This window comes from Zonotrichia leucophrys, chromosome 9, assembly GCF_028769735.1.
Source record: "Zonotrichia leucophrys gambelii isolate GWCS_2022_RI chromosome 9, RI_Zleu_2.0, whole genome shotgun sequence".
Classification (NCBI taxonomy): domain Eukaryota; kingdom Metazoa; phylum Chordata; class Aves; order Passeriformes; family Passerellidae; genus Zonotrichia; species Zonotrichia leucophrys.
Window position 1 is genome coordinate 1,642,935 of NC_088179.1, and position 25,442 is coordinate 1,668,376.

A 25,442-nucleotide genomic window follows, 5' to 3' on the forward strand; every position below is an offset into this window, starting at 1 on the left:
TTTTGAATGTAACTCCTCCCTGGTATTAGGCTTATTAATAAAAGCCCTTTTACAGATTCATCGAAGTGAAGAAGAGCTGTGCAAGTTCACAGGCTTTGCTGGTTTAAAAGAGAGAAAAGTGATATTTTATATAGGAGATGAACTTACAGAGCTTGCTGCCCTGGGACTTTGTGGGGCAGACCTTCTCCAGCAGGTTTAAAAAGAGGTTAGATAATATTCATGCACAAAAGGTGTGTGCAGGACTGGGCAGGGATGTACCCCTGCTCTCCCCTCTGGAGGAGCTGAGGCTGTTTGGGAGTATGAAGTGACAGACTTCAGAGAGGTGGTACAGCCACACTCAGCTCCTAAATGTGTCCTTGGAAGCACTGTCAGACACAGCCTGCAGCTTGATCAGACATTTCCCACCTTCCTGCAGGGCCCCCAGAAACCCCTCACACACCACTCCTAGGCTGTCACAGCAAGAACCAGCTGCCATGGAGGCCACCAGACACCACAGATGGAACCTGCAGAGCTCAGAGGCTCTGGGGCCTTGCTCAGAAGCTTCTGCATCTTCATCAGGCAAAATACACAGTGCAAAGCACAGGGTGGAGGACACTACAGAGGAAACCTCACTTAGAGTTGTCATCACCCTGCCCAAGGTTCTTCTGCCCAAACTCCAAAGCCTTGCCTCAGCTGGGGGCTCAGCCCAGGCAATCTGGGTGTGTGGACAACAGCCACAGGAGCGCCTCCACATGCAATGGGGGAGGGAAACAAATCACCCAATCCACGTCAGTTTTTATGCCAACTTGATGTGTTGCATGTGTGATTACTGCAGAAACCAACCTGGGTAATTGGAGCCATCTGCACCCATTAGTGCCATTTGTGTGTGTATTCATAGAAACTGCACATTAGCTAGGCATGCCATTGCACAAACTTATTAACCAGCTAATTAATTAAGATAACAGACCTTCTCTGCTCAGGAGGAGCCCATCACCCACTAATCACAAGGATAGATCTTCTCCATCTGTTGGATCACTTGCTGCCTCCCCAGGGTCGCCAGGGCAGATGCAGCTGGCCTGCAGTGTCCAGCAGGCTGTGCTGGGGTGTGAGCATTCTGCTCAAGTGACTTCCTTTGTGCAGTCAGGCTCCAAACTGGAAACATCACCATGGCACTCCCACAGTGCTTCTGGATCCCCTCAGGTGGCCTCTGGATCAGACACCAAGCGTACCTGCTCCCCTCCCAGTGCTCACTTGCCAAGCACAGGGGGCTCCTCACCTGCCCCTACCAGGGCAGTGCTCTGGCAGCCCCAGTGCACATCCCAAAATCCCCTCCTGCCAAGCTGGGCCCTCTTCTGGCTCCTGTTTCTACAGCAAACTCCCAGAGCAACAGCAGATTATAAATACACAGGGGACGGCTGTGCCCCAGAGCTTCCCTGACATATGGTTCTGTCTTCAGTCAGAAACCCTGGATTTAAATTTAGGGATGGAGCAGGAGGTTAGGTTTCAAAGTTCCAAGATAAATCCCCTGGGAGGAAGCATTGAGGCCAGATTTTTGTCCCTGGTGTACAGCCTTAAAGCAGATGGGAGCAGGGAGTCAGTTCTGTCGAGCAAACCACTTTTTGTGGAGCCCTGAGAGGCTGTGCCCAACTTTTCAGCTCTTTGAAGACTGCTGGAGCTCCAGCCCCCTGCACCAGCTGCTGCTGCTGCACCAGCCCTGACAGGGCAATCACAGCTCCTGCTGAACACTCAGACTTTGGGAAGGAAAATATGGCTCTGATGCCTCAGGTCTAGCTTTTATGTTTCAGATTCTGTGCTGCTTTAGTGTGTGGGTCTGGGCTTCATATCAGGGGATGGTGAGCTCTGTGCACAGAGCAGGGAGACAAAACAATTCCTGCTCCAGCTGGGCACCAAGGACAAATGATCCAAATCTCAGCCCAGGAGCACAAACACCGTGGGCTGGAGAGAGAAAAACAAGCAGGGTGGGACTGCCTGGGCTAAAGCTGGAATGGGACAATGAACTGCAAGGTGCAAATGGAGCAGAACTGATCACAGTGACAGACCCTGGGAGTGCTCGTGCAGTTTGTGCCCATTTTGGGTTGCACTGCCCAAGGTGGATCCATTGAGGGCTTTTAATAAATCCCTACTTTATTCTTTAACTCTGTCTGGTCTCTCCTCTAGAGAAGAGCCTTCACAAGGTATCAGCTCCAGCTACTGCCTTAGAATAACTCCTTCTATTACCTTAGATTAACTCCTTCTATAGATTAACTCCTATAGAATAACTCCTTCTATTACCTTAGATTAACTTCTTCTATAGAATAACTCTTTCTATTACCTTAGAATAACTCCTTCTATAGAATAACTCCTTCTATTACCTTAGATTAACTCCTTCTATAGAATAACTCCTTCTATTACCTTAGATTAACGCCTTCTATAGAATAACTCCTTCTATTACCTTAGAATAACTCCTTCTATAGAATAACTCCTGTTAAAGGGCAGCAGTATCTGCTTCAGGGTGTCTCAGTGCCTCCATCAGCTCCCCATCCCTTCCAAAACAAGTCTTTGTGTGCAGGGGTAATAAGCTACAGGCCCAACAGCTTTGGCCATTTTTCATTTGTGATGAAAAAAGGAACAAGTCAGTTTCAAATCATTGTGAAATATTTGTGAAACAAGCCAAACCCCTCCTTCCTGCACACATGAAATGCAGTGCTGAAGAAGTTACTGCAATCCAATAAAGCGTAAAATGCTTTCATCATTGTACAATATAAATGCTTACCCTAGTTATAGACAACTTCAAGACAACTACACAGTAGATTTAACTTTGATTTTCCTAAAGCTAGAGAACATTTTGTATCTTTATAAATTAAACAAAAAAAAAAAAAAAATTCCATTGCTCCCAAATGTGGGAGCCTGGTTGCAGCTGATGGTGCTCTGCCAAGTGGGACCTGTGCAAATATTGCACTTGGAGCACCCCAATTGTGCCTGATCACTTTTACATTCCCAGGAAGCCGCCTGGTATCTCCTGCCCAACCCTCTGTGTAGAACCTACAGCTCCAGAGATGTCCTAAGCTCTACAAAACCAGCAAAACAACAGGGTGCAGCTCCTGCCTGCAGCTCCTCTGGACTGAACAAAGGATCCAGGGCAGGACCAAGGGATCACAACACACCTGGATCATTTCCAGATGATTCTGCTGCAGGACCACATCACCACCACTGCCCATGTTCACACATAGGCACCTTCCTCACACTCTTCTCCAAGCACAGATTTTTACTGCTCTGCAAAGCACCAAATTACAAGGCTGGATCCATTATTTGTCCAATGTGTCGCAGACATCTTTTGTGAAAAATCTTTTCTTGAAATTTTTCTCCCTTCTGAGAAGCTGGAGCCTCAGAAACAAGATGTAAACAATGGTTATCTGCTGCTGTAGAATGCATCAGGTTTTTGACTGGGCCATCTTGTATGTTTACAATTAATGGCCAACCACTGACCAGATAGCTTGGACTCTCTGTCCGAGACACAAATCTTTGTTATTCATTCTTTTCTTTTCCATTCTTAGCTTAGCCTTCTGAGGAAACCTGTCCTTCTAATTCTTTTTAGTATAGTTATAATGTAATATATATATCATACAATAATAAATCAAGCCTTCTGAACATAAAGTCAATATTCTCATCTCTCCCTTCACCTGAAAACCCCTGTGACCACAGTCCAGTGCCCTCTGGACCAAGGAAAAATGCCTTCAAAGAAACTGCATTTAAAGGTGGTCTGAGCAATGCTGTCTCCTGCAAGAGGCACAGAGCCGGGGCAGGGCTTTTGGGTGCTCCCACCCTGCAGGAGCTGCTCCTCCCCTTGTGCCTTCTGACCACCTTGGCCCTGCTGAACCCAAGTCATCCAAACAAAACCTGCCATCCCTGGCCCCTCAATCACTGAGAGGCAGCAAACATGCTGAGTTAAGTGCAAGGTAAGCAGTATTTTTATTTGGTTAATTAGAATTGCTCATCAAATGAAAACAAAGGAGTGATTTACTGCAGAACTGGTACAGGTAGTTGTTGCATAAGTACATTCCTGCATATTTGGCTACATTAGGAATGTTTTTTAATTAACAGTTTCTCCTTGGCTAAAGCAAGCCATAGAAAATACAGAAAGAGAAGTTTCACACAAAGATACTGCTGAATCCCTCAACTGCCAGCTACTTTTTTTTTTCTGCAGGGAAGATTTTAAATTAAAAGCAGATTGCCTTCATTAGTGTTACCAGAAGCCATGTAGCTGCCAAAGCTGACAGAAACACAACTGTGATTTGCAGATTTGGCAAGGGCCATTTTCTCTCTCTGCAAATGTGGGTAATGTCATTTGTATTAAAGGGCTTTTGTGGGGGACACTGCAAAAAACAACTCCTTCCCCAGGAGAAGAAAAATATCTCCAGAGCAGCAATTCAGTCATCTGGGGCTCTCAAGTTTTGTCTCCTTGTTAACTGTGCAAGAAAGTTCATTGCATTAAATGTGTGGAAGAAATGGTCAGACAGTGTGAGTGCTACAAACTGTCTCCTGATGGCTGAGCAGAATACAGCAGCAAGCCCAAAATAAACATTTCAACAGGGATCTCTGACATATAGCCATACTCAAGCTTTCCATGACATGCTGCCAAACCCTCAGAAGCCATTCAGCATGGATCTCACCAAAACCCCTATTTTCTTTACTCCATTTTAGCTGATGGTAGGAAAGTTACATTTCTACCAGGGCAGCTGTGTTTGCAGGCTTCATGCTCTGCTCCAGAGAGGCAGCCTGGTGATGAGGGGAAAGCCTTGGTGGTATTTTTACTCTGATTGCTGTGTGAGCAGAGGGGATGCATGAAGGGACTCCACACACCCTGGTGCATCAGTCTCGCCCAAACCGTGCTGGGTTAAACCCACACAGGTGTATTTCAGTTTGTGCTAATGTGTGCTGGTTTTGGGGCTGAGCTGAGCTGCTGATGTGGCAGCAAAGCCCCAGGGGTGACCCTGAGCCCCGTGTGCTCGCTGGGATGGGACAGAGGCCTCAGCAGCAGCAGGGCCCTCCTCAGTGCTGCACGGCCCACCCTGCTCTGTGGGCTCACAGAACATCAAAACTCCAGAATAAAGGAACAAGAGAAAGGGCAATGCCCTAAAGAACCCAGTGGCATGGCACTAGAGACCACAGCACCCTGAGTGAATGCAGGATTGATTGGATTTATTCCCCCAGCTGCAGCCAAAGTGGGAAGGCCTGAGCACAGTGCTGAACTCTGCAGGAAGCAGTCCAACACAGCATTACCACAGTCACAAATGTAAAGCCTGTCTGCAGTAATTAGGATTGTACTACATATGATTTATTAGACACTGTCTTATAATCAAGACTAAAATAGCTGCCTACATTGGAGTTACCAGTTTCTTAACTGTCTAAAAATAAAGTGACAAATGTAATGCAGTGCCAGACAGGGAACCCAGAGAAATAATGTTAACCTACATGAAGCCTGCAAATGCAACCACAGTGTGCCTGCTGGTAACCTTCAATGCAGCCTGGAGTTAAACACTCAGTGACTCTGCAATTTTGGTTTGTGCCTTCAAAAGAACCAGAGAAGCCAGTTCTGTCTCTGTAGCCCAACTCTGTTTCACCACACAGTGAACAGAGTTCATTATCCATTGAACTAAACACTAAGTAATGAGTTAACAATAATTAAACTGAAAGAAACACAGATTAAAGGAATTTATTATTCCCTGATCTGCCGAGCAAATTGTTTAGATACCTGCAATCAATGAGTAATGATGAAACAGAATAAAACCCCAACAAACCAAAGAGCCAACAACAGGCTCGTAAAAATCTGTTCAGCAAGGCCCATGTATCTTCGTTAGACTGAACAGCACAGCATTTTAATCAACAAAACCCTCCTGTCTCTATGCATCACAAGATCAGGGGCAGAATGTGGCCCAAAATGATGCTGTTACTGTTTATTATTCATGTATCACAGGACTGATGGAGATTTATGGTCCCATTGTGCTCAGTACTGTATAGCAAAATTCAGAGAAATAGTGAGAATCTGTACTCCAAACTTGATAATTCAAAGATAAATTACAAAAACAAGGTATTGTAATTTAAAGACACTAATGAACAGATGGGGATTGGAGATACAGACAGATTAAGTAACTTGCCCAAGGTCATGCCAGACACATGTGCCAGAGCAGAAATTTAACTGATCTCTGGAGTACCAGCACAGATTTTTACTCATGTAGGAGAATGCTGTTGCTCCTCTTTGATTTCACTAGATGTCATATTCCATAAGCTAATAAATAAGTTGAAAATTTGCTAATGCTACATGGCAGTACTGGAAGGATTTTCTTTCATCTCTCTCTCCTCAGAAGACCATCATTAACAAAAGGCCTGTGCCTACACCTGATCTGGCACAACTACAGCATTTGCACAGAATCATTGAAGCCTACAGGTCTTGTGCAGCCCTTTAGTCCAACCTGTCCTTCAAAGCAGGACAAACCAGAGCAGATGCTCCAGGGCCTGGTCCTCATGAACTCTGAGTATCCTCAAGGATGGAGGTGGAAATCCCAACACTTCTCTGTGCCTGTGTTCAACCACTCAGGGTGAAAAAGTCTTTCCACGTACAAAAGGAGAATTTCCCCAGTTCCAGCTGTGTCCAGCACCTCCTATCCTGCTGCCAGGCACCCAGTCCAGCTCCGTCTGCTCTGTTGCCATGCCTCTCCTGGACACATATCCTGAAATCGGCATTGTGCTCCAGATGCAGCCCCAAAGCCACCAAATACAGGCTGCAAGGCCCTTTGTCACAGACACCTTTTTATGAAAAACCCTTTCCTTAGGATTTTTCCTCCGAAGAAGCTGGGAGGCCTCAGGAACAAAATGTAAACAATGGTTATCTGCTGCTGTGGAATGCAACAGGTGCATCAGTGATTGGTCTCATGTGGTTGTTTCTAATTAATGGCCAATCACAGTCAGCTGTCTTGGACAGAGAGTCTGAGACAGCTGCCTTTGTTATCATTCTGTTCTATTCTTAGTTTAGCTAGCCTTCTGATGAAATCATTTCTTCTATTCTTTTAGTATAGTTTTAATATAATATATATCATAAAATAATATATCAATCATTCTGAAACATGGAGTCAGATCCTCATCTCTTCCCTTATCTTGGGACTGCTGTGAACACCATCACAGCACTTCACACCATTTTTAAATAAAGGATGCAAATACCTAATTTTCTTTTATCAGTTATTGTATTTTTATGCACTCCACACTACACAAACCCTGCAGCCTCCAGTTCACAGAACAACACAGGAACATTATTTTTGCACAGCACTTGTGGATGTTTGCTGTTCCAGGGGTCTCAGCATGTGCAGGCACACCAGGCTCCCAGAGCAACCACTGCTCCTCTAAAGAGTCCTGCAAAGGGACATCTCACAAGTCTTTTTCTGCAGCTGGCAAAAAGGATAGCCAGGTCAGCCAGAGTGATGTAAAGTGCTCAAAATGTATCAGTGACAGCAGGATAACACAAGACACCATGCTGCTGGACACACATACATCAGCAGACACATTTAGGAGTTTCAGTCCTAAAACCTGGCACACAGCGTTTTGCTAACAGTGAGAAAAATTTAATTTACGACTGTGACAGGAGATGTCTTCAGTGCAACACAAACAGTAGCAGCAGTGTTACTAATTAAACCAGAACTCAAGCTCCCAGACAGCTGATCCAGGATAGTGGGAGAAGCGATACTGCATTTCAACACAGTGCCTTTCTCCCCTGCTTTACAAGTAAAATGTGCCCCCTCTCAAAAGGTGTTTGCTCTCTGTTTATTTTAAGAATAAAGTCATAGCTTAAGCTTTGCTTATTTATATTTCCTGGCACCTATGAAGATTCACCAGGTTAAAATTTCACCATTCACCATTAAAATTTCATTTTAATTAGTTCTGCAGAAGTGCTGTCAATGTTTGGATAAGGTTTTCCCTGAGTGCACTGCCCTAAGGAGCGGCATAGTCAGCACACTGGGCCATCCTGCCACAAAAGGCACAGGGACATTTGGGGCTCCAGTGACCCCACAGCTGAGCACTGCAGGACACACACTGAGCTGTGGACATGGCAAAGCAGGCTGTGCCCTGTGCTGCTGCCCAGGTGGGACAAAGCAGCTGGGTGGCAGAGGCAAGCTCTGGATGCCAATGGCACTTTGATACCAAGTGTGAAAGCAGAGCAGTGGATCCCAGCTTTGGGATTCCTCCATTTATGGACACATTTAAAGCCACACCAGGCAAAGGTACCAGCTACATCAAACCCAGGGATGACACTGTGCCCCAAAGAGGCCTTTGCCTGCATGAGAGGTGTGTGTGGGCACTGGGCACACTCCAGGTAACATCACCCCTCACAAGCCCAGCATGCAGCCACACACACCTGTAAATGTTTGTGTTTGGGGCACAGAACAGACCTGCCACCAGTGATAGGATTGCTTAGGCTGGAAAGAACTTCTGAGATTATCAAGCCCAGCACTGCCAAGCCCAGCACTTGCAAAAGGCAGACTGGAGCACTCCTCTGACCTCCCCAGGCTCTTCCCAAGCTCTCCTCCACACCAATCCCCAAGCCAGAAGCAGCTGGGGCACTGCCACCAGCCAGGATGGGGCACAGGCTGGGGGAGCCTGCAGCTGAGCCCCAGGGATTTGTGGTTCCCACCATTGTGCAGCCCTTCCTCAAATGCACAGCAGATGAGTCCCTTAGCTCTGCTCTGGCCTTGAGAGCCTCTCTAATAAAAATACCAACCTCCTCCTCCTCCTTCCTCATCATGGGAGCCTCTCTGAGACCTCCCGCAAATGCAAGGGGAGAGAGAGAGGGGCTTTTAGCAGGGGCTGTTTGGCATTCTGTCACAAAGCCAAACAGATGTTTGTAAAAATCTAAACTGGTTCTACAACTGTTTTAAACTCACACAGCTGTGCACAGTGAGCAGCTCCATCAGGGGAGAAGACCACTGCTCTCACACCGAGGGACTGGAGTTTAATAAACCAAACTTCCCGTGCCTTACTCAAGCTGCCTCATTCCAATTTAGCGTTTATGGCAGAGGAAACTGCTGGAACAAGAAAAGTGAAGTGGCTTTCCCAGCTCCATGGTGAAAATTTGCATCCAGATGGGGACTAGGAGTGAGTGCAGCACCTGATTTCACCCCACAGCTTATGTGGGGAGGAACAGCCAGGCTGGGACAGCAGCTCTCACCCAGGAGCCTGCTGTGCTGGGCACTCACCTCAGCATCAATTAAACCATGGAATCACTGCAAAGCTCAATGCAGCAACAGGAACCCACAGCAGAAGAGACTGGAGCAGCCTCTTTGTAGCAGTATTTCTAAAAATGTAAAATGGATTTAAATTTCTGACAGCTCTTTTAATTTATTTATGAATGAAAGTTACTGTGGTCCTGATTTTTTAACATTTTCTAAGCCTTCTGATGTTTACATTCTAGTAGCAAACTTTCTCACACACTTTATGTAAATAACTCATTGTTTTGCATTCTTTTATGGAAGAGGAGAAATTTGATGGACTGTTGGTTTGTCCAATGTCATTGGAGAGGTGGCACTGTCACCCTCCAAACCACTGTCACTTTGGGAAATCTGTAAATGTTGGAGTCAGAAATGAAAAACGCCTTTATTACCTCGAGAGAGCTCCATTTCCATGTTGTGCTATTTCGTCTCCTATAGTGACAAACTACAGCTATGGATTTCTAAAACACTCGTATTTTAGAAATATGCCTGTCCAACTGAATTATACAGGATAGTTTTACAGTCCTATAAAATACTAATTTTTTGCAAGCCAAAACTATTTGTCATAGAATATTTGCATTTTAGTAATATAAAAGATTGACTGTCTACGTAAGTACTACCATGCTGCTCCCCAAAACCACAGCAAAACTTCTGTTGTTGTTTTCTTCTCTTTTTTTATACTTCAGAAGAATGCATGGCAATTGAAAAACTGGTTTTACTCATGTTGCTAGCACAGGAGCCTGTAACAGCTGGGTAAATCTGTATTTCTGATTCACGCTGCACTATGCAGAAAGGCATATAAAATCAAATTAGTTTTATAATTTCTGTACAGGCAACACGGTTGTGATGAGTGTATTTTTTAAAACTCAGAAGCAAGAGCATTGCGAAAAACTGTCACAGCACTCTGCTTATTTGAACTTTAGGAAAGAAAAGTTATCCATATCTGAAGAATTCCAAGTAAAACAGGAACACATTACCAGGCAGAAGGGACTGACCAAGCTCACAGCCCTGTCACGTTCAGACAAGAATTTTAAGTGCCTGCAGTCTAAAGCTTCATTATATTTTGCAGAACAATCTGGCAACGGAGGTAACCTGATTCCCTGGGAATCAAATGTTACTTAAAGACAGGTTTCACCTGTCAGGGATAAAACATATTCTGAGCCGTGGAGTGTCAGGGTGTACAGACATCAGAGGAGAGGGGGTCTGTCTTTCACAGCTAACAGAATGGAGGGAATTTTCTGCTTTCACTGAGTTTTGAATTTTATCTATTTTTGTAACTTTGAGGGGAAATTTTCAAACACAATGGCAGCTACAGCAGTGTTGTGCAAACAAACTACAAAACACGGTGGAATAACAAACAAACTACACAACACTTCAGGCAGCTGCTATGAGGGTTCCTGCAAGTTTCAGGATCTGCCCTCCCTGGGTCTCTCCCCTTGGGGCAGAGTTACCTTCACAGCCATCAGTAACACACAGACAGCAAAACAGAAGTGTCACTTTTCCCAGGTAGATTTAAAGATGAAGGGATTGCTATGGATTGCTCCAAGCCACCACCCATGCAGGTGGTGTCTGTCCCACCAGCTGCCCACCCAACCTCTCCTTCCTTCCCACAGCTGTGCCTGGGAGTCAGTATTGGAGGAAAACTGAAAAAGAAGGCCCAAATCTTGCTTAACTGACAGAGGTAGAAAGGAGTGATTTAGGATTTTGAGAAAGACTCGATCCATGCAGCAGTTCAGAAGGGGCAGGTGAAAGCTGAGGAGAGCACTTGATGGTGACTTTCCTGCCACCCAACCAGAATTAGCACATCCAGTCCCTTTCTGAATTAACACTCTGAGCAGCAGCTCCTGCAGTGTCACAGACATCTTTTATGGAAAAGCCTTTCCTTAGGATTTTTCCTCCTGAGAAGCTGGGAGGCCTCAGGAACAAAATGTAAACAATGGTTATCTGCTGCTGTGGAATGCAACAGGTGCATCTGGGATTGGTCTCATGTGGTTGTTTCTAATTAATGGCCAATCACAGGCAGCTGGCTCAGACTCTCTGTCCGAGGCAGATGCTTTGTTATCATTCTTTCCTTTCTATTCTATTCTTAGCTCGCCTTCTGATGAAACCTTTTCTTCTATTCTTTCAGTATAGATTTAATGTAATATATACCATAAAATAATAAATCAAGCCTTCTGAAACATGGAGTCAGATCCTTGTCTCTTCCCTCATCCAAGAACCCCTGTGAATACCGTCACACCTGCAGGGGAAAAGCCAAGGAGGTGACTCTGGGTTTGCTCTGTGCCCTCTGCAGGACAGGGCATTGCAGGGACAGGAGAGGCCCCCGTGCTGTGCCAGGGCAGGCAGAGTCCACCCCTGCTGCTGTGGGGCTGGATGTGCTTCCACCAGGACAGGGCAGGACAGGACAGGACAGGACAGCTCACTGAAGGCAGCTCTGTGCAGGGCCTTTGTTAGGGCTCCCCTGAGCAGGAGCACCAGGAGCACTCAGCACCCTGGGGGAAGCAGCACAGTGTGGAGGCAGCACCTGCCCTGCCACAGGAGCTGGGCAGAGCCAGCAGAGCCACAGCAGCCTACTGTTTTGACAATATCCCCTCCCTGGGGCACCTGCCTGCTGCATGTACACAGCAGCATCCCATGGGGCAAAGAGAGAAACCCAATATACAGAAACATGCAGCATTCAGCAGGGACCTGGGCAGCAAACAGAAATTAAAGCTGTTCTCCCCAAGGAAGCCTGTGGGTTTCCACAGAATTGAGATGTCTATTTCCCTGGTCTTCCCCTGAAATTCTCAGTTGAATGCTGGAAGCAAACACAGAATTTCTCCTTGTGCCAGTGACAGCTGTCAGTCACTGCCCCAGCCACCCTGCTCCTCACATCCCCAGCCCCCAGGACAAGGGGAGGAACAGGAGCTGCTGCCAGAGAGCAGAACTGCAGCACAGTGCTGAGACCACTGCAGACAGCAGGGCCAGGACATTGCTCAGACCAACAGCTCTCTGAGGCTGGAGCCATCCTTTCACCCTGCCTTCCCCTGCCACACTGTGCCTAATGCAATCTGATGCTACAATAAAAATAGATGATCCTCAACCCCCCTCCCCAGCCCAGGGGGCACTGGTGGGTTGGGCACAGAGCCTGTGCTCAGCTGCTGCTCATGGGCAGGTGCTCCAGGGACTCTGTTTCTCTGTTTCCACTTATCGTTGTTGTGACCTACAAGGGAAAACCTCTGGCTTTAAATACACATTTTTGATAAGGAAGTTACCAGCTCCCACCCTGCCTTTGGCTAAGTCAAAGCACACTTAATCATTGAAATCACCCAGAGGAATATATCTATCTGGTCCCCTCCATGTGAGACAATGCTACTGAAAGCACTAGAACATCAAACCAGCTGTTTTATAATCTCTGCCAAAAGCCACACAACTCCTATCAGGCCCATGCAGAGAACCCAGACACTGACTGACACGTGTTCTTAAATAAAACAGGACATTTTTAGGGCAGGAACAGGAAAAGGAGAGATGAGGTGAGCTCTGAGCTTCACACAGTGGTGCTGGTGGGTGTCTCCAGCGATACATCCATGCAAATTCTCTGGAAAAAGAAATAGCAGGCTTTTGCTTCACCAACAAAAGAAGCTGTTGAAATAGAGGGGTTTTTTTCAGACACAGCTGATAAGGATAATTACGTGGTGGAGAGCTTAGTCATCCATCTCACAGCGACAGAAGAGCAGATTCTCTTAAAAATAACACCAGCAGTGCTCAGCAATGTGCGGGTGCCGGCAGGAGCATCCCGGGCCGGGAATGCCGCTAGAGGGCAGCGCTCCGTGCGGGGATCCCGGTGTGCAGCGCAGGGATCACAATGCACAGCGATCCCAATGTACAGAGATCCCAATGCACAGAGATCCCAATGCACAGAGATCCCAGTGTGCAGCGCTCCGTGCGGGGATCCCGGTGTGCAGCGCAGGGATCACAATGCACAGCGATCCCAATGTACAGAGATCCCAATGTACAGCGCTCCGTGCGGGGATCCCGGTGTGCAGCGCAGGGATCACAATGCACAGCGATCCCAATGTACAGAGATCCCAATGCACAGAGATCCCAGTGTGCAGCGCTCCGTGCGGGGATCCCGGTGTGCAGCGCAGGGATCCCAGTGCACAGCGATCCCAATGTACAGGCTCCATGCGGGGATCCCAATGCACAGCGATCCCAATGCACAGGCTCTGTGCGGGGATCTCAGTGTACAGCGATCCTAATGCACAGCAATCCCAATGCACAGCGATCCCAATGCACAGGCTCCATGTGGGGATCCCAGTGTACAGCGATCCCAATGCACAGCACCGGGATCCCAATGTACAGCGATCCCAATGCACAGGCTCTGTGCGGGGATCCCAGTGTACAGCGATCCCAAGGCACAGTGATCCCAATGTGCAGGCTTTGTGCAGGGAGCCCAGTGTACAGCGATCCCAATGCGCCGCACAGGGATCCCAATGTACAGTGTTCTGTGCGGGGATCCCAATGTATGGTGATCCCAATGTACAGCAATCCCAGTGCACAGGCTCTGTGCAGGGATCCCAATGTCCAGCAATCCCAATGTACAGCACTCTGTGCGGGGATCCCAGTGTACAGTGCAGGGATCCATCCCAATGTACAGCACTCTGTGCAGGAATAGAACCCCAAAGTACAGGCTCTGTGCGGGGATCCCAATGTACAGCAATCCCAACACACAGGCTCTGTGTAGGGATGGATCCCAATGTACAGAGAGCTCTGTGCAGGGATGGATCCCAATGCACAGCAGTCCCCATGTACAGGCTCTGTGCAGGGATCCCGATGTGCAGCGCTCTGTGCAGGGATGGATCCCAATGTACAGCACAGGGATCCCAATGTACAGACTCTGTGCAGGGATGGATCCCAATATACAGAGATCCAAGCGTACAGGCTCTATGTGGGGATCCCAATGCACGGATCCCCTGCCCGAGCAGCACCAGTACAGGGTGCACACGGCACCCAGCTCACTCTGGGCACTGCTCACTGCCTCCCCTGACAGTCCCTCCCAGACGGAGGAGAAGGCACAGTTCCCTGTGTTTTGCCTCATCAGAAATAGCACTCTAAAGCCAGCAGGCTACAAAGGCCGTTCTGATCTGACCCGAAGGAATTCAGCTCATTCACAGGAGGATGCTGTTGTATCTGGGAGTCCTTCGTGGAGCTGATCCTGAGAAATCCCTCTGCCCTGAGGAAATACAACCCAAATGGGATGAACACCTCAAAAAGAGCTGGAGTGCCCCTTTTAGTCATGGGTACAGCTCTTTCCTTGGGAAAGGAGAAGCCCCAGATTTTATGTTCCAAACCATAGATGTAGGCTTGTCCCACTTTGGAAGAGCCAGCAGCTGAAATATCCTCCAAGAGATGAGGTTCCATTACCCCCTTCCAAGAGCCAGATCAAGTCCCAGCTGGTTGCCAGACCTGTTCTCTACTTAGATAACACTTCTCTAAAGGGCTCAAACACATACACTTGACAATGTTTTCATCAGAAAACCTAATTACACAGCCTAAAAGGACTAAAAGGTTAAAACAATTGTTCTGACTCCTTTCAGCTGGGGAGCCAGGGAAGGATCTGCGTGGGATGTGTGACTGGATGGGCAGCCTGGCAAAGTCCAGCTGGATTTTTCTGTACCCTCCTCTTCTTTGGCTGCCCTGCACCCACTGCCCATGTCAACAAGATCAACCTAACAGCAAGCCATGTCTAATGGCTAGACAATTAGTCTCAGGAATAAACAAACCAAAGCAGAAGTACAAACCAAACAGAGAACAAAGGCCAAGCACATTCATATGAAATCAGAACCCTAAGCTCTTCTCCAGTCCGTGAGGGAACTACCTCTGCTCCAGACACTGGGGAGCAGTCACCCATCCAACACCAGTAACCCCAAGACCTCCCATCAGTCAGGGAAATCTGGATATCCCCCCGCATGGCAATATTTTGTGGTGGTGTAGGCTCACTCTCTTCCATCACAAGCCACACTGTGCGCCTGACGTAACCAGTCCCTAACACAGGCACTGAGAAGCACCCCTGGAGCAGGGACCCCCAGTGGGGTGATGGTGGAACATGAGACAGTTCAGCAGGAACATGAGGCAGCAGGAACAGCTGCTGCCTCCAGAAAAGTGAAGAGGAAACAGAAAAACTGGAAGTTCTCAAACTGGTTTCCCTTATTTTGTAGCAATCACAGAAAGGGTGTGTGGGTCATCAAAAAGGAGAGTGGGACCACTCCCCAGCACGCAGGAAAGCTCTGATCAGTTAGTAGTACATCTCATGGGAGCAAGTGGTGTAACTTTCCCAAACTCAAGTTTGGGGGCTTTTCCCCAGCATTAGAAACTTTCTGGTAGGCAGATCTTCACCTAGGACTCTGGGTGCATGCTGTCTGTCAGGATTGCTAACACGAGCAGACACTGCTTTCATGTTTGGGAATTTTGCCATTGACTTCAAAGTACTGAGATATAACACCTTGTGTATTCCCTAAACACACTTAATAACAGCACCTGACACATTTAAAGTGCTTAGACATGTTAAAGGCATTGTACAACATTAGCAAAAAACCAGGAAACCCTGTCTAGGTGGTTCATGAGAAATCTGGTAAGCCAAGAGTCTATCCCTGCATCAGATGCTTATCTATTAGCCAGCTAATAACTGTGTGACTCTTCTGATCCGTGCAGCCACAAGCAGGGACTACCTTCTGGTGAGCTGTGGAGACACTAGGTTATTCATAATCCCCTTAAATCATAACTAAGAATACAGATTAGAAGGTGTAAAGCGTGCAGTAAGTGTTCTAAACCCAACACAAACACAGCCAATGTCAGTGTGAGTCAGAGCCTGCCTGTGGGAGCTCGCTGAACTCCTTCTGCAGGGCAGCTCTGGGTGCACTGTGGGCTTTGGCTCCTGGGCTGGGCTGCTGTGACACCAGCACACACCAAGCAGTGCCTGGGGCCAGGGACAGGCAGGCAGGAGCAAGGTCAGCACCACTTTGGGGACAAGAACACAGGGCTAAGAAATTAATTTGCTTCAGGGCAAGCAATGGAGGGAAGGAACAGCGAGGAGAGGGACAAAGGAAAGGGCTTTTGTCTCCAGACAGCTCAGAAATAAAATAAAAACATGGTTCATGGGGTAGCTCTTAAAACATGGAGAAGGCCACTATCAGGAAAGCTCAGCACAGGTTCAGCTGGAGACAACACTGAACTCACTTCATCAACATCTCTTAACTTTGCCAAAAGTTCCCCAATCGCAGAATCACGAAAGTTGGAAGAACTCTTCAATATAATTTTATCCAGTCACTACCAAAACAACCCCTTATCCACCAAAACAACCCCTTATCCACAGCTCTGAGTGTCTCCACCACCTCACCCTAATGCATGGCTACTCTTTCTGTGAACATTTCATTTCAATATGTGATCTGAACTTGCCCTGGCACAACCTAAGTCCTTTCCTCTCCTTTCACTTGAGACATGGCACAAGACCCCTGCCCCTCCTCAGGTGTGTGCCCAGGGATGCACTCACAGGTGTCAGCAGTGTCACCTGGCAAGGCTCCATGCAGGTGCCAACCCCCACGGTCAGCAAGCTGAACTGCTGCCACTGAAACCAGCCTGAAGCAATGAGCACACGTAGAATTATCAACTGCATGATCCTGTACTTGGTACGTGTGAGGATACTGCAAGGGGGCTCTTGAGACTCCTCTTCATGGAGACAGCAAAACTGGCACCAGCCTTTGCATTAACCTGCACAGCTGCTAAGAAGCACAGAGGATACACAACACAGTGCTTTGTCAGGAGTTTCTAAGGTTATATCTGTACTCACTGATGTTTTAACTGTACTGGGCAAGTGATACAGCGACACAGAAGCGCGTTCCTGATCGTGCATGGGTCAGGAGGTAATTACCAATGAAAATCATCAAGTCTGGCAGCTGTTTTATACACCAGGCTAATGGCAGCAGCAGCAGGTTTACGTGTGGGACCTTCTTGGAATTACTTTCTATGCAGTACTCCTCAAGTTTTCATGGCATTTATCTAGAGAGTTTCTCTGTCTACAGACACAGTCAGAGGCGCCTGGTTCGATACTCCAGTTTTAACCACTGTGCCTTGAGACCACCAGTGCATGCTTGTACCAACACCAGGCAGGAATCAGAGCTCCTGGATCCTGGAAATCCGTGTCCTGACACTCCTGGAACTCAGCAATTCGCAGGTACAAGGTGTTTAGCTGGCTGCTGACCTGCAATCACACTCCTGGTAGCGCAGCTGCTGCCCGTAGTACTATCCCGTGTGCAGGCTGCAGCCACCTCCAGCACTGTTTGTAAACACTCAGCCTTCCAAGAACTTCCCACTTGAAACACGACAGCTAATGTATTCACATCTGCAATAATTAGATGCAAACTCATAAAAAGCCGCTTTCTTGCTCAGCTCAAGTGCTATTCCATTAATAGTGATGTTCAAACGATTCTGAAACTCCCCACTGTTTAACTTTGAGGGCTGCTCGTTTTACTTTGGAAATTTACTCTCAGTTGTAAGCTGACAAAGAAGGTATTAATTTATTCACATTTATGAGGCGTATATATAGTTCAGCCTTCTCCATTCATTGGTCAGACAACAAATTGGTTTCTCTGAAAAATTACCTGATGAAATATTCAACATAAGGCATTGTGTAGCTTAGATGTGCAGTACAAACTGCAGTTTTACTGGGGTGTCCCTGTGGGTTGGCTCTGGCACGTACGCCTGCATGTTTTATGCTTTGTCTGAAGGAGGAAGCTCCCCACAAGTGAAGAGAAGGCTCTTGGATATGGGTCACAAGTTGGTGTATCAAAACTTTGATGAGAATTTAAAAAAGCCCTACAATGCATCAGCATATTTTCCCCAAGCCTTCAGAGAAAAAAAAAATCAAATCCAAACCCAACACAAACCAGACCTTGAATATTCTTTGCTATTTCAGTTGTTTCTACAAAGAGGAGGAAATCAACCAAGATTCATCCAAAGCCGGAATGAAGGCAAGAGGACACGCTCTAATGTAGGTTGCACGGGTTTCCTCTGCACTCCACGTTTGACACAGTCATTTTACTCCTGCTTCATTTTTAGTAAGTGGCAAATACCATTTACGCGTTTGCTTCCCACCCAGAAGAAGATTTAAATAAATCAATTCCTCTCTCACAACCTCGTGGCGTTTTCCAGCTCAGACACCAAAACCCATTACACTCCGATTATCCTGATTTCCGAATCAAAACCCTGAAACCCGTTTCACTTGTACTCAGAACAGAAGCAACGAGACAATGAGAAAAAAGAAAGAGCCACCGCCGAACACTTGGTGCGACCACCCCCCGCTCTCACAGTTCCGTTCGCATCCCCACCGCCGGCAGAGACCCTCTGAGCGCGGGCAGGCTCCCGGCGGTGCCGAGAGGGGCCAGGGGAGCCCGCCCGGCTCTGGGGAGCCCTCTCCGCTCCGCTCCGAGTTCTGCCGCCCACGGCCCGAGCCAAACTCCAGCGTGGGGCGGCGAGCGGAGCGCTCCCGCCCGCGGCTCCCGAGCCGTGCCCGGCATCCCCCGGCTGGCAGCGGCCCCGCGGCACTCACCGGAGATCTCGGCCTGGGGCACGCCGCTGAGGCTGAAGCCCTTGGCTCCATACAGCTGCCGGACCTCGGCGCAGCTCCTCGCCTTGCTGCCGCTGTCACCGCGAGCCGGGGCGGAGGCGACACACAGCAGCCAAAATCCCCACGGGAAGACACGCATCCTTCTCCGCTGGCCCCGCCACCTGCCGAGCGAAGGGCAAAGCCAAGGTCCCGCGGCGCGGGGTGCGGCCCCTCCGCGGGCAGCCCCGGCGGGACGGGCGGGCGAGGGCGGCGGGCGGGCGAGCCCCGGCTGCCCGCGGCGTGAGGGGAGAAGGCGCCGCCGAGTTCAGCCCCGGACGCCGCCGCGGCTCGACCGAGGGGGGAGCAGAGATCCAAGTTCGGCCGCGCCGCTTCAGAGCCCCGGAGCGAGAGCGCGCTGAGGGCTTTTGTTCTTAGCGCGGCTGCATCCCCGGGCAGTCCCGCCGCGATGCTGCCGGCTGCGGCGCCGCCGGGCCGGGCGGAGCGCGGCGGGGCGGGGCGCGGGGCGGGCTGCGGGGCTGCTCCGGCGGCGGGGCCGGGCCGGGCTGGGCTGGGCTGGGCTGGGCTGTGCCGGCACCGCTCCACCTGCGCGCCGAGCGGCGGCGGGGCGGCTCCGGGCGGGCAGGGCTTCCCCCGCCGGACGTGGCATCACGCGGCCCGCGCCAATCCCGCGGCAGCCCCCGCCCCGCCCCGCGCCCCCGCCGCGGGCGCTGCGCAGCGCCCGGAGCCGCCGGAGCCCGGCCGGAGCGGCCCCGAGCATCGGCAAGCGGCCCCGAGCATCACCGAGCAGCCCCGGCCGGCGGGGCGCGCTCAGCCGCGGGGCCGCTCCCCGTCCTTCGGCAAGGACAGCGCGCTCGGAACCCCCCGTTCGTTCTTTGTCTGCGGCGGGGCCCCGGGGCTGAGCCTGAGGAGCCGGAGTTCCCCCGGCGGCTGGGAGACGGCCGCGCAGGAGACTGAAACCATTGCACACTTGGACCGGCGAGGAGAAAGCGGCTCAGCTGAGAGCCGGAGAGTCCCAGCAAGGTCCTGGGCAGACTGAAAGTGCCCCTTTAAGAGCAGATGCGGGAAGAGAGGCAATTGTCTACGGCAGATTCTCAGCTTTGGAGTTTACTTCATACAGCAGCCTGCCAGCTCCTGAGCCTGGTGCTGTGCAGCTCTGCCTGCCGCGTTTTGAGCTGCTTGCCACGGAACTGAGGCGTGTGTGATCACCTGTGTGTCAGGCAATGCTCGTGTGCTTCCCCAAATGCGCCCGCAGGGTTTTGGCCACCGTCTGACTTGTTTCCTGACAGACAGAAGACCCAGCGATCGCTCCCGAGCCTTTGGAGAACAGTTGTTCTCTGAAAAAAGGGGAGGGAGTCTGCCCATGCCTCGGCTGGAGCACTTGTGTGGGCTTAAACCTTACAACATAGCAGAAACCCCACACATAAACACCATCACTGTGCCCCCCCCAAAACGCAGCAAATTTTATCAGAGATTGTAGCTTTTGGACTAGTCAGCCACCCAGATGTGCAAAACTACACGGGAAACTGGTATTGTTCATCCCGTTGCTTCAGAACTGCTTGTTCTGAGGGATGGGAGAAGTGACTGCAAAGTAGGAGCCACGGGGAGTGGAAGGGGGGCAGTAGGGAAAAGTTGCTTTTCTATTAAATTACCCCATGATTTCCTCTTAAATCTTCCTAATTAGATTCATCTATGAGATGCGACAAAGCAGATGGAAAGGACAGGGAAAATCCTTGCAAAGACAGGGAGAATTTTGTAATGAAGATCATGACTGAGGTGACACATCAGTACTACCAAAAGTTAACAGCTTTGAGTCAGATACACCCATACAGTCCAAATCTGAATTCTCTCACAGATGACACTGTGCCTTTTGGCCTCTGGCATCATCTCTCAGTGATGCACAGTTCAGAAACCCGAGGCTCACAGAGTCCCAAAATACACCTCAGCTTGGAGCTTGCTTTGGGAGCTTTCTGGAATGTAAAATACTGTTGTTACTGGAGATATGTGGGGGAAAAATCTGCCTTGGAGAAGCCTGACTTACTCTGTTTTTAAATGAAAACGCTTTTGTAAATGCAAAAGTACTGCGCACATAAGAGATTCCAAGTAGGTTATGTGGCACGAGGTTATTTCAGCCTGTATTCCTGGGGATTTATTTTAATTTTATAGCCATGGCCCTTTCCTCTCCCCAGGCTTTGAACATCTCACTTGAAGACCCATGTCAGAGGTCTCATCTAACTAATCCGAATACAACAAGGGCAGAAAACAAGCAGCAGAGGAATCTGTACCTACATTGTTCCTCCTCTTGGAAAACCAGAGTGAAAACCAAACACTTGCAGACACACGGGTAACAAACAACAGTCTCACTTGAGTCTGTTGAGGGGAATGAACTCCAGGAATGCAAACTCCAAAGAGACAAAGTACTTGATAGAGAAGAAAGGCAGAGTCATAAACCTTTTATCTGGTTTGGCTGCACAGAATGACTTGGGGTGGGTGACACAGGAGACCAAAATAGTTCCCAATTTCCTCTTTTCCTTCTCAAAGCCAGGGATTGGATACTTATTGCCAATGTATACGGAGTGCTTGCTTTCAGCTCTGCCTGTAGTGACTTTGGGGAAGCTCCCTGTGAGCTGTGCCTGCACCCCAAGGTTGCAGCACAAAGCTCTGAGCACTCACACAGCTGCTCATTGGGGACTGCAGCCCTTGGGTTCTGCCCTTGGAGCCATCACCTGAGCTATAGATCATTTCACAGGCCAGACTACTTCCCTTTTTCCCATACACCTCAGTTCCCCCAGAGTATTTCCCTTCTTCCCATACCCCTCAGTTCCCCCTCTGGGTGACGGTGCATGCGTCAGGGCTGGGGTCACGTTGCTGCTGCTGGGAGAGCACAGCTCGCTGGCTGCTGTTCCCTGCTGAGACACCAAACTCCAGCCCAGCACAGCCACACTGCTGGCTCCCAGCCTCTTCTCACAGCTACAGCTGAGCTACACGCTCTGCTGCAAACAGCCATCAGGAGACCACCAGCAGGTCACTTAACTCTAAACACAAAGGGTGCTTCTTACCTAGCCACCTGCATTTGGGATGCTCACATACTATCATAATGAGGAGCTTAATAAGTAGACAAATTTAAAATGAACCCAAGCTGATACGAGCTATTCAAGAGAAAAGATAGCTGCAAGTCTGTGCCGGATCCAGTCCTGAGCAAACAAATCTTAAATGGTGAGGTGTGGTATTTTTGGGGTCCCTCAGACAGAGGAGGAATTGAGAATCTGACTCCATGTTCTTAGAAGGCTAATTTATTATTCTATTCTATTCTATTCTATTCTATTCTATTCTATTCTATTCTATTCTATTCTATTCTACTACACTAAAACTATACTAAAGAATAAAGATACTTACAGAAGGCTTAACAAGATACTAATAAAAAACTCTCCAGAGTCCTGACACAGCCTGACTGTGGTTAGTCATTAAGTAAAAACAATTCACATGAAACCAATCAAATATGCACATGTTGGATAAACAATCTCTAACCACATTCCAAAGCAGCAAAACACAGGAGAAGCAAATGACACAACATTGTTTTCATTTTTCTCTGAGGCTTCTCAGTTTCCCAGGAGAAGAAATCCTGGCAAAGGGATTTTTCCAGAAAATATGACACTGACAATGAGTCATGTCTCATTTTGCTGTTAAGTTTTATACACATGCAGGGTTTGACCTAGGCACATTTTAAGTAAATTGAAATAAACATCTTCAAAGTGTCATGATGAAAATGTATTTTTGGCATCCATTGTAAATTGGATTGTCTATATCTGAGGACCAGATCCAGTCTCTGAACATCCTCAGCTAAAAGAATGGAACTTGGCAAAAAGTAAACAAAAGATTGTCCAAAAACAGTCAGAAAGAGCTAGAACTGGGAAAGATACGAGAAGGCAGAGTAAAACACAAAGATGAGTAGACAAAATGCAGAGGAGGCAAAAAGCACACAGCCAGGCAGCAAGATAGCCAGGGGAAGACAGAAAATCCATCCTGCTCTGGAGATCACCTCTTGACAGTCCCGACAAAAAGCACTGCCCACTGAAAAGCTGACCCAAGCATTATGAAGCAAGAAGGATGAAGAAGAGCCAAATCATCTGGCACGAGTGGGGAAAGCTACCCTTAACAAACAAGAAATGAACAGAGAGGCTTTCTACAACCTCTGTTTTCACAGGGATGTCTTTGTTTCTCTAGCACTTTCCAAAACTTTTGCAATGCAGTGGACCCGCCTCTCTTTTTCACCTTGATGCAAGTCAAGAACTGTACAGGCAGCAATGCAATTACGCCCACCAGGCTTCCAGCTGGCTCCAAAATGGACCTATGCTGAGTTACAGCAACCTGGAGTCTGACAGCAAAACCTAAACAGGAAAAAACAGAGATTTTTTCAAAATTGCCCTGTATCTTTGATGCCCCACAAAAGAACAGGGTGTTCTCCCTTGAATTCAGTGGAGTTTCTACTTTTTTTCCCCTATGTGTCAAGTGCAAAATTCACACAGAGTGGGGAGAGAGGAAGGAAAAGAGATGGGCAAAGCCTGACTGGGCTACAGCTTCCTCACTCCTCCCAGCCTCATGGAATGAAACCCTCTGCCCTTCCCCTTAGCCAGTTCCATGATACTTTTGATTCTCTGGCAGCATCAGCAAACCTGGCACCTTTAGATTAAAAATCTTCATCAAAGCAGGACTATGTCAGTGCCTCTTGTGCCCAGTTCCTTTAATCCCTGCAGAAGCTGTTTCCTGCAGGATTCATGAAAGCCCCTGCCCCCCCAACACTGGCTGGTGTTCAGCAGAAGCTGGACATGTGTTTTGCTGAATCAAATCTAATTAAGTTATTCAGAGGATTTACTAGATTACACCTTGCTATCTGCAGCTTCTTACTTCTTCACTGGCTCTCCCTCCAGTGGAAATGTGACATCTCCTCCTCCCCTCTGCTCACATTCCCCCAGGAAGCTTTCCTGACGTGCACAAACAGCACGTGCCTGGTTGTTTTGATCACCAAAAATATCAGATCAATCCCTTCAAATTGCTGGGGCATCCATAAATCCAGCTTGATCTCAGTTGACTTTGTAAGACACCAAAATACCAAGACATTTTGGGATTTGTGTGCTCGGATTAATTAATCAGGGATAGCATTGATGTACAGAACTGGGGATTCTTCCCAGGTCTTGAGGGAGCCAGACTGAGGCCCCAGGGCAATGAAAATCCCAATTCTGGCTGTGGGGAGCAGAGGAAGAGGGGCTGCACAGAGCACAAGTGCAGCAGTGTACGCCAGGGCTGGCCAAGCTGCTCTTTGACCTTTGGTGGAACAGACAGATTCCCTTCAAATGGAATTTTCATTTCCCCAGTGTGGGTAGCACTAGGAATGTTAGGAACAACTAAGTAATTTCAGTCAGAGAAACGGACTAATGCAGGTAATTGCCACTCTGTGCTGTGTTTTGAATTGAACCACACAATTTTATAGCAGCGACTTAAAGGAATGTATTGCTTAATGACTCCACCCTGCTAGACTGTACTTGTATTATATAAGAGTCAGAGATTTCCCAGCAGAAAGAAGTCTTAAAGGCCAAAAAATAAAATAAATGCCATAAACTTGTTAGAGAAACTGCTGTGAATTGGGTCTGCCCCAGGAAGTACATTTCATCCTTTCTGGGAAATGTCAGTAAAGCTTTTCCCACTCTCGAAAACATAGACATCAATGAACAAAGAATATGGGCATGGCACTTGAATGTGATTTATGTTTGATAAGGAGAGCTTTGATTGTCACCATCATATTTTCTGAAAAACCCTCTTTGCCCAGGATTCTTCTCCTGGAGAAGCCTCAGAGAAAAAAGAAAACAATATTATCTCATTTGCTTCTCCTGTGTTTTGCTGCTTGGAATGTGGTTGGAGATTGTTTATCCAACATGTGCATGTGATTGTTTGACTGGTTTCATGGGAATTATTTTGACTTAATGACCAATTATGGTCAGGCTGTGTTGGACTCTGGAAAGAGTAATGAGTTTTTCATTATTATCTTTTAGCCTCCTTTAAGTATCCTTTCTGTATTCTTTAGTATAATTTTAGTATAGCATCCTTTTATATAATATAATATAATAAAATAATAAATTAGCCTTCTAAGAACATAGAGTCAGATTCATTCCTTCCTGCCACAGGGGACCCCAGAAAATACCAGACTTTGATAGTATGAAATGGCACAAAATGGCCCCCAAAACTAGATGAGAAATGTGTCATTTCAGCATGCCCCTATGGCGATGTACAGAAGATTCCTTCCCACTTCCTACAAAAGCTGCAATCAGAAGACTTCCTCTTATACTTCAAGAAGTTATATCCTGAACCTAACTGGTTTTGAAAGAGATTTTTCAGGTAAAAATCCCCCCTCATTCTCATTGTCACCTGTCTGTGGCACTGGCTGAGGAAAACAGGAGCAGGAACACTCTCTGTTCCTGGGAATGCCAGCTCAACACGAGCAGGAACACTCTCAGGGAATTCCAGCTCAACACCTGTTCCTGAGCACTGCTCCAAGGCAAATGGGTGTGGGAAAAGCAGCCCAGACTTCTTTGAGAAGAAAAAGTTGAGAAGAAAAG

At 48.0% G+C, this 25,442-nt stretch overlaps 1 protein-coding gene across 2 annotated transcripts in view; it reads right to left on the reverse strand.

Annotated features, from left to right (window-relative positions):
- Positions 1-19,303, reverse strand: part of GPC1 (glypican 1) — a 208,111-nt gene extending 188,808 nt beyond the window's left edge. For both annotated transcript variants that reach the window (XR_010441317.1, XM_064720557.1), the window contains exon 1: positions 18,817-19,303. Coding sequence is in view for 1 of the 2 variants with exons in the window: in XM_064720557.1 (XP_064576627.1) it covers positions 18,817-18,973 (157 nt within the window). In the remaining variant the exon portion in view is untranslated. The remainder of the gene's footprint in view (positions 1-18,816) is intronic.
- Positions 19,304-25,442: the final 6,139 nt, after the last annotated feature.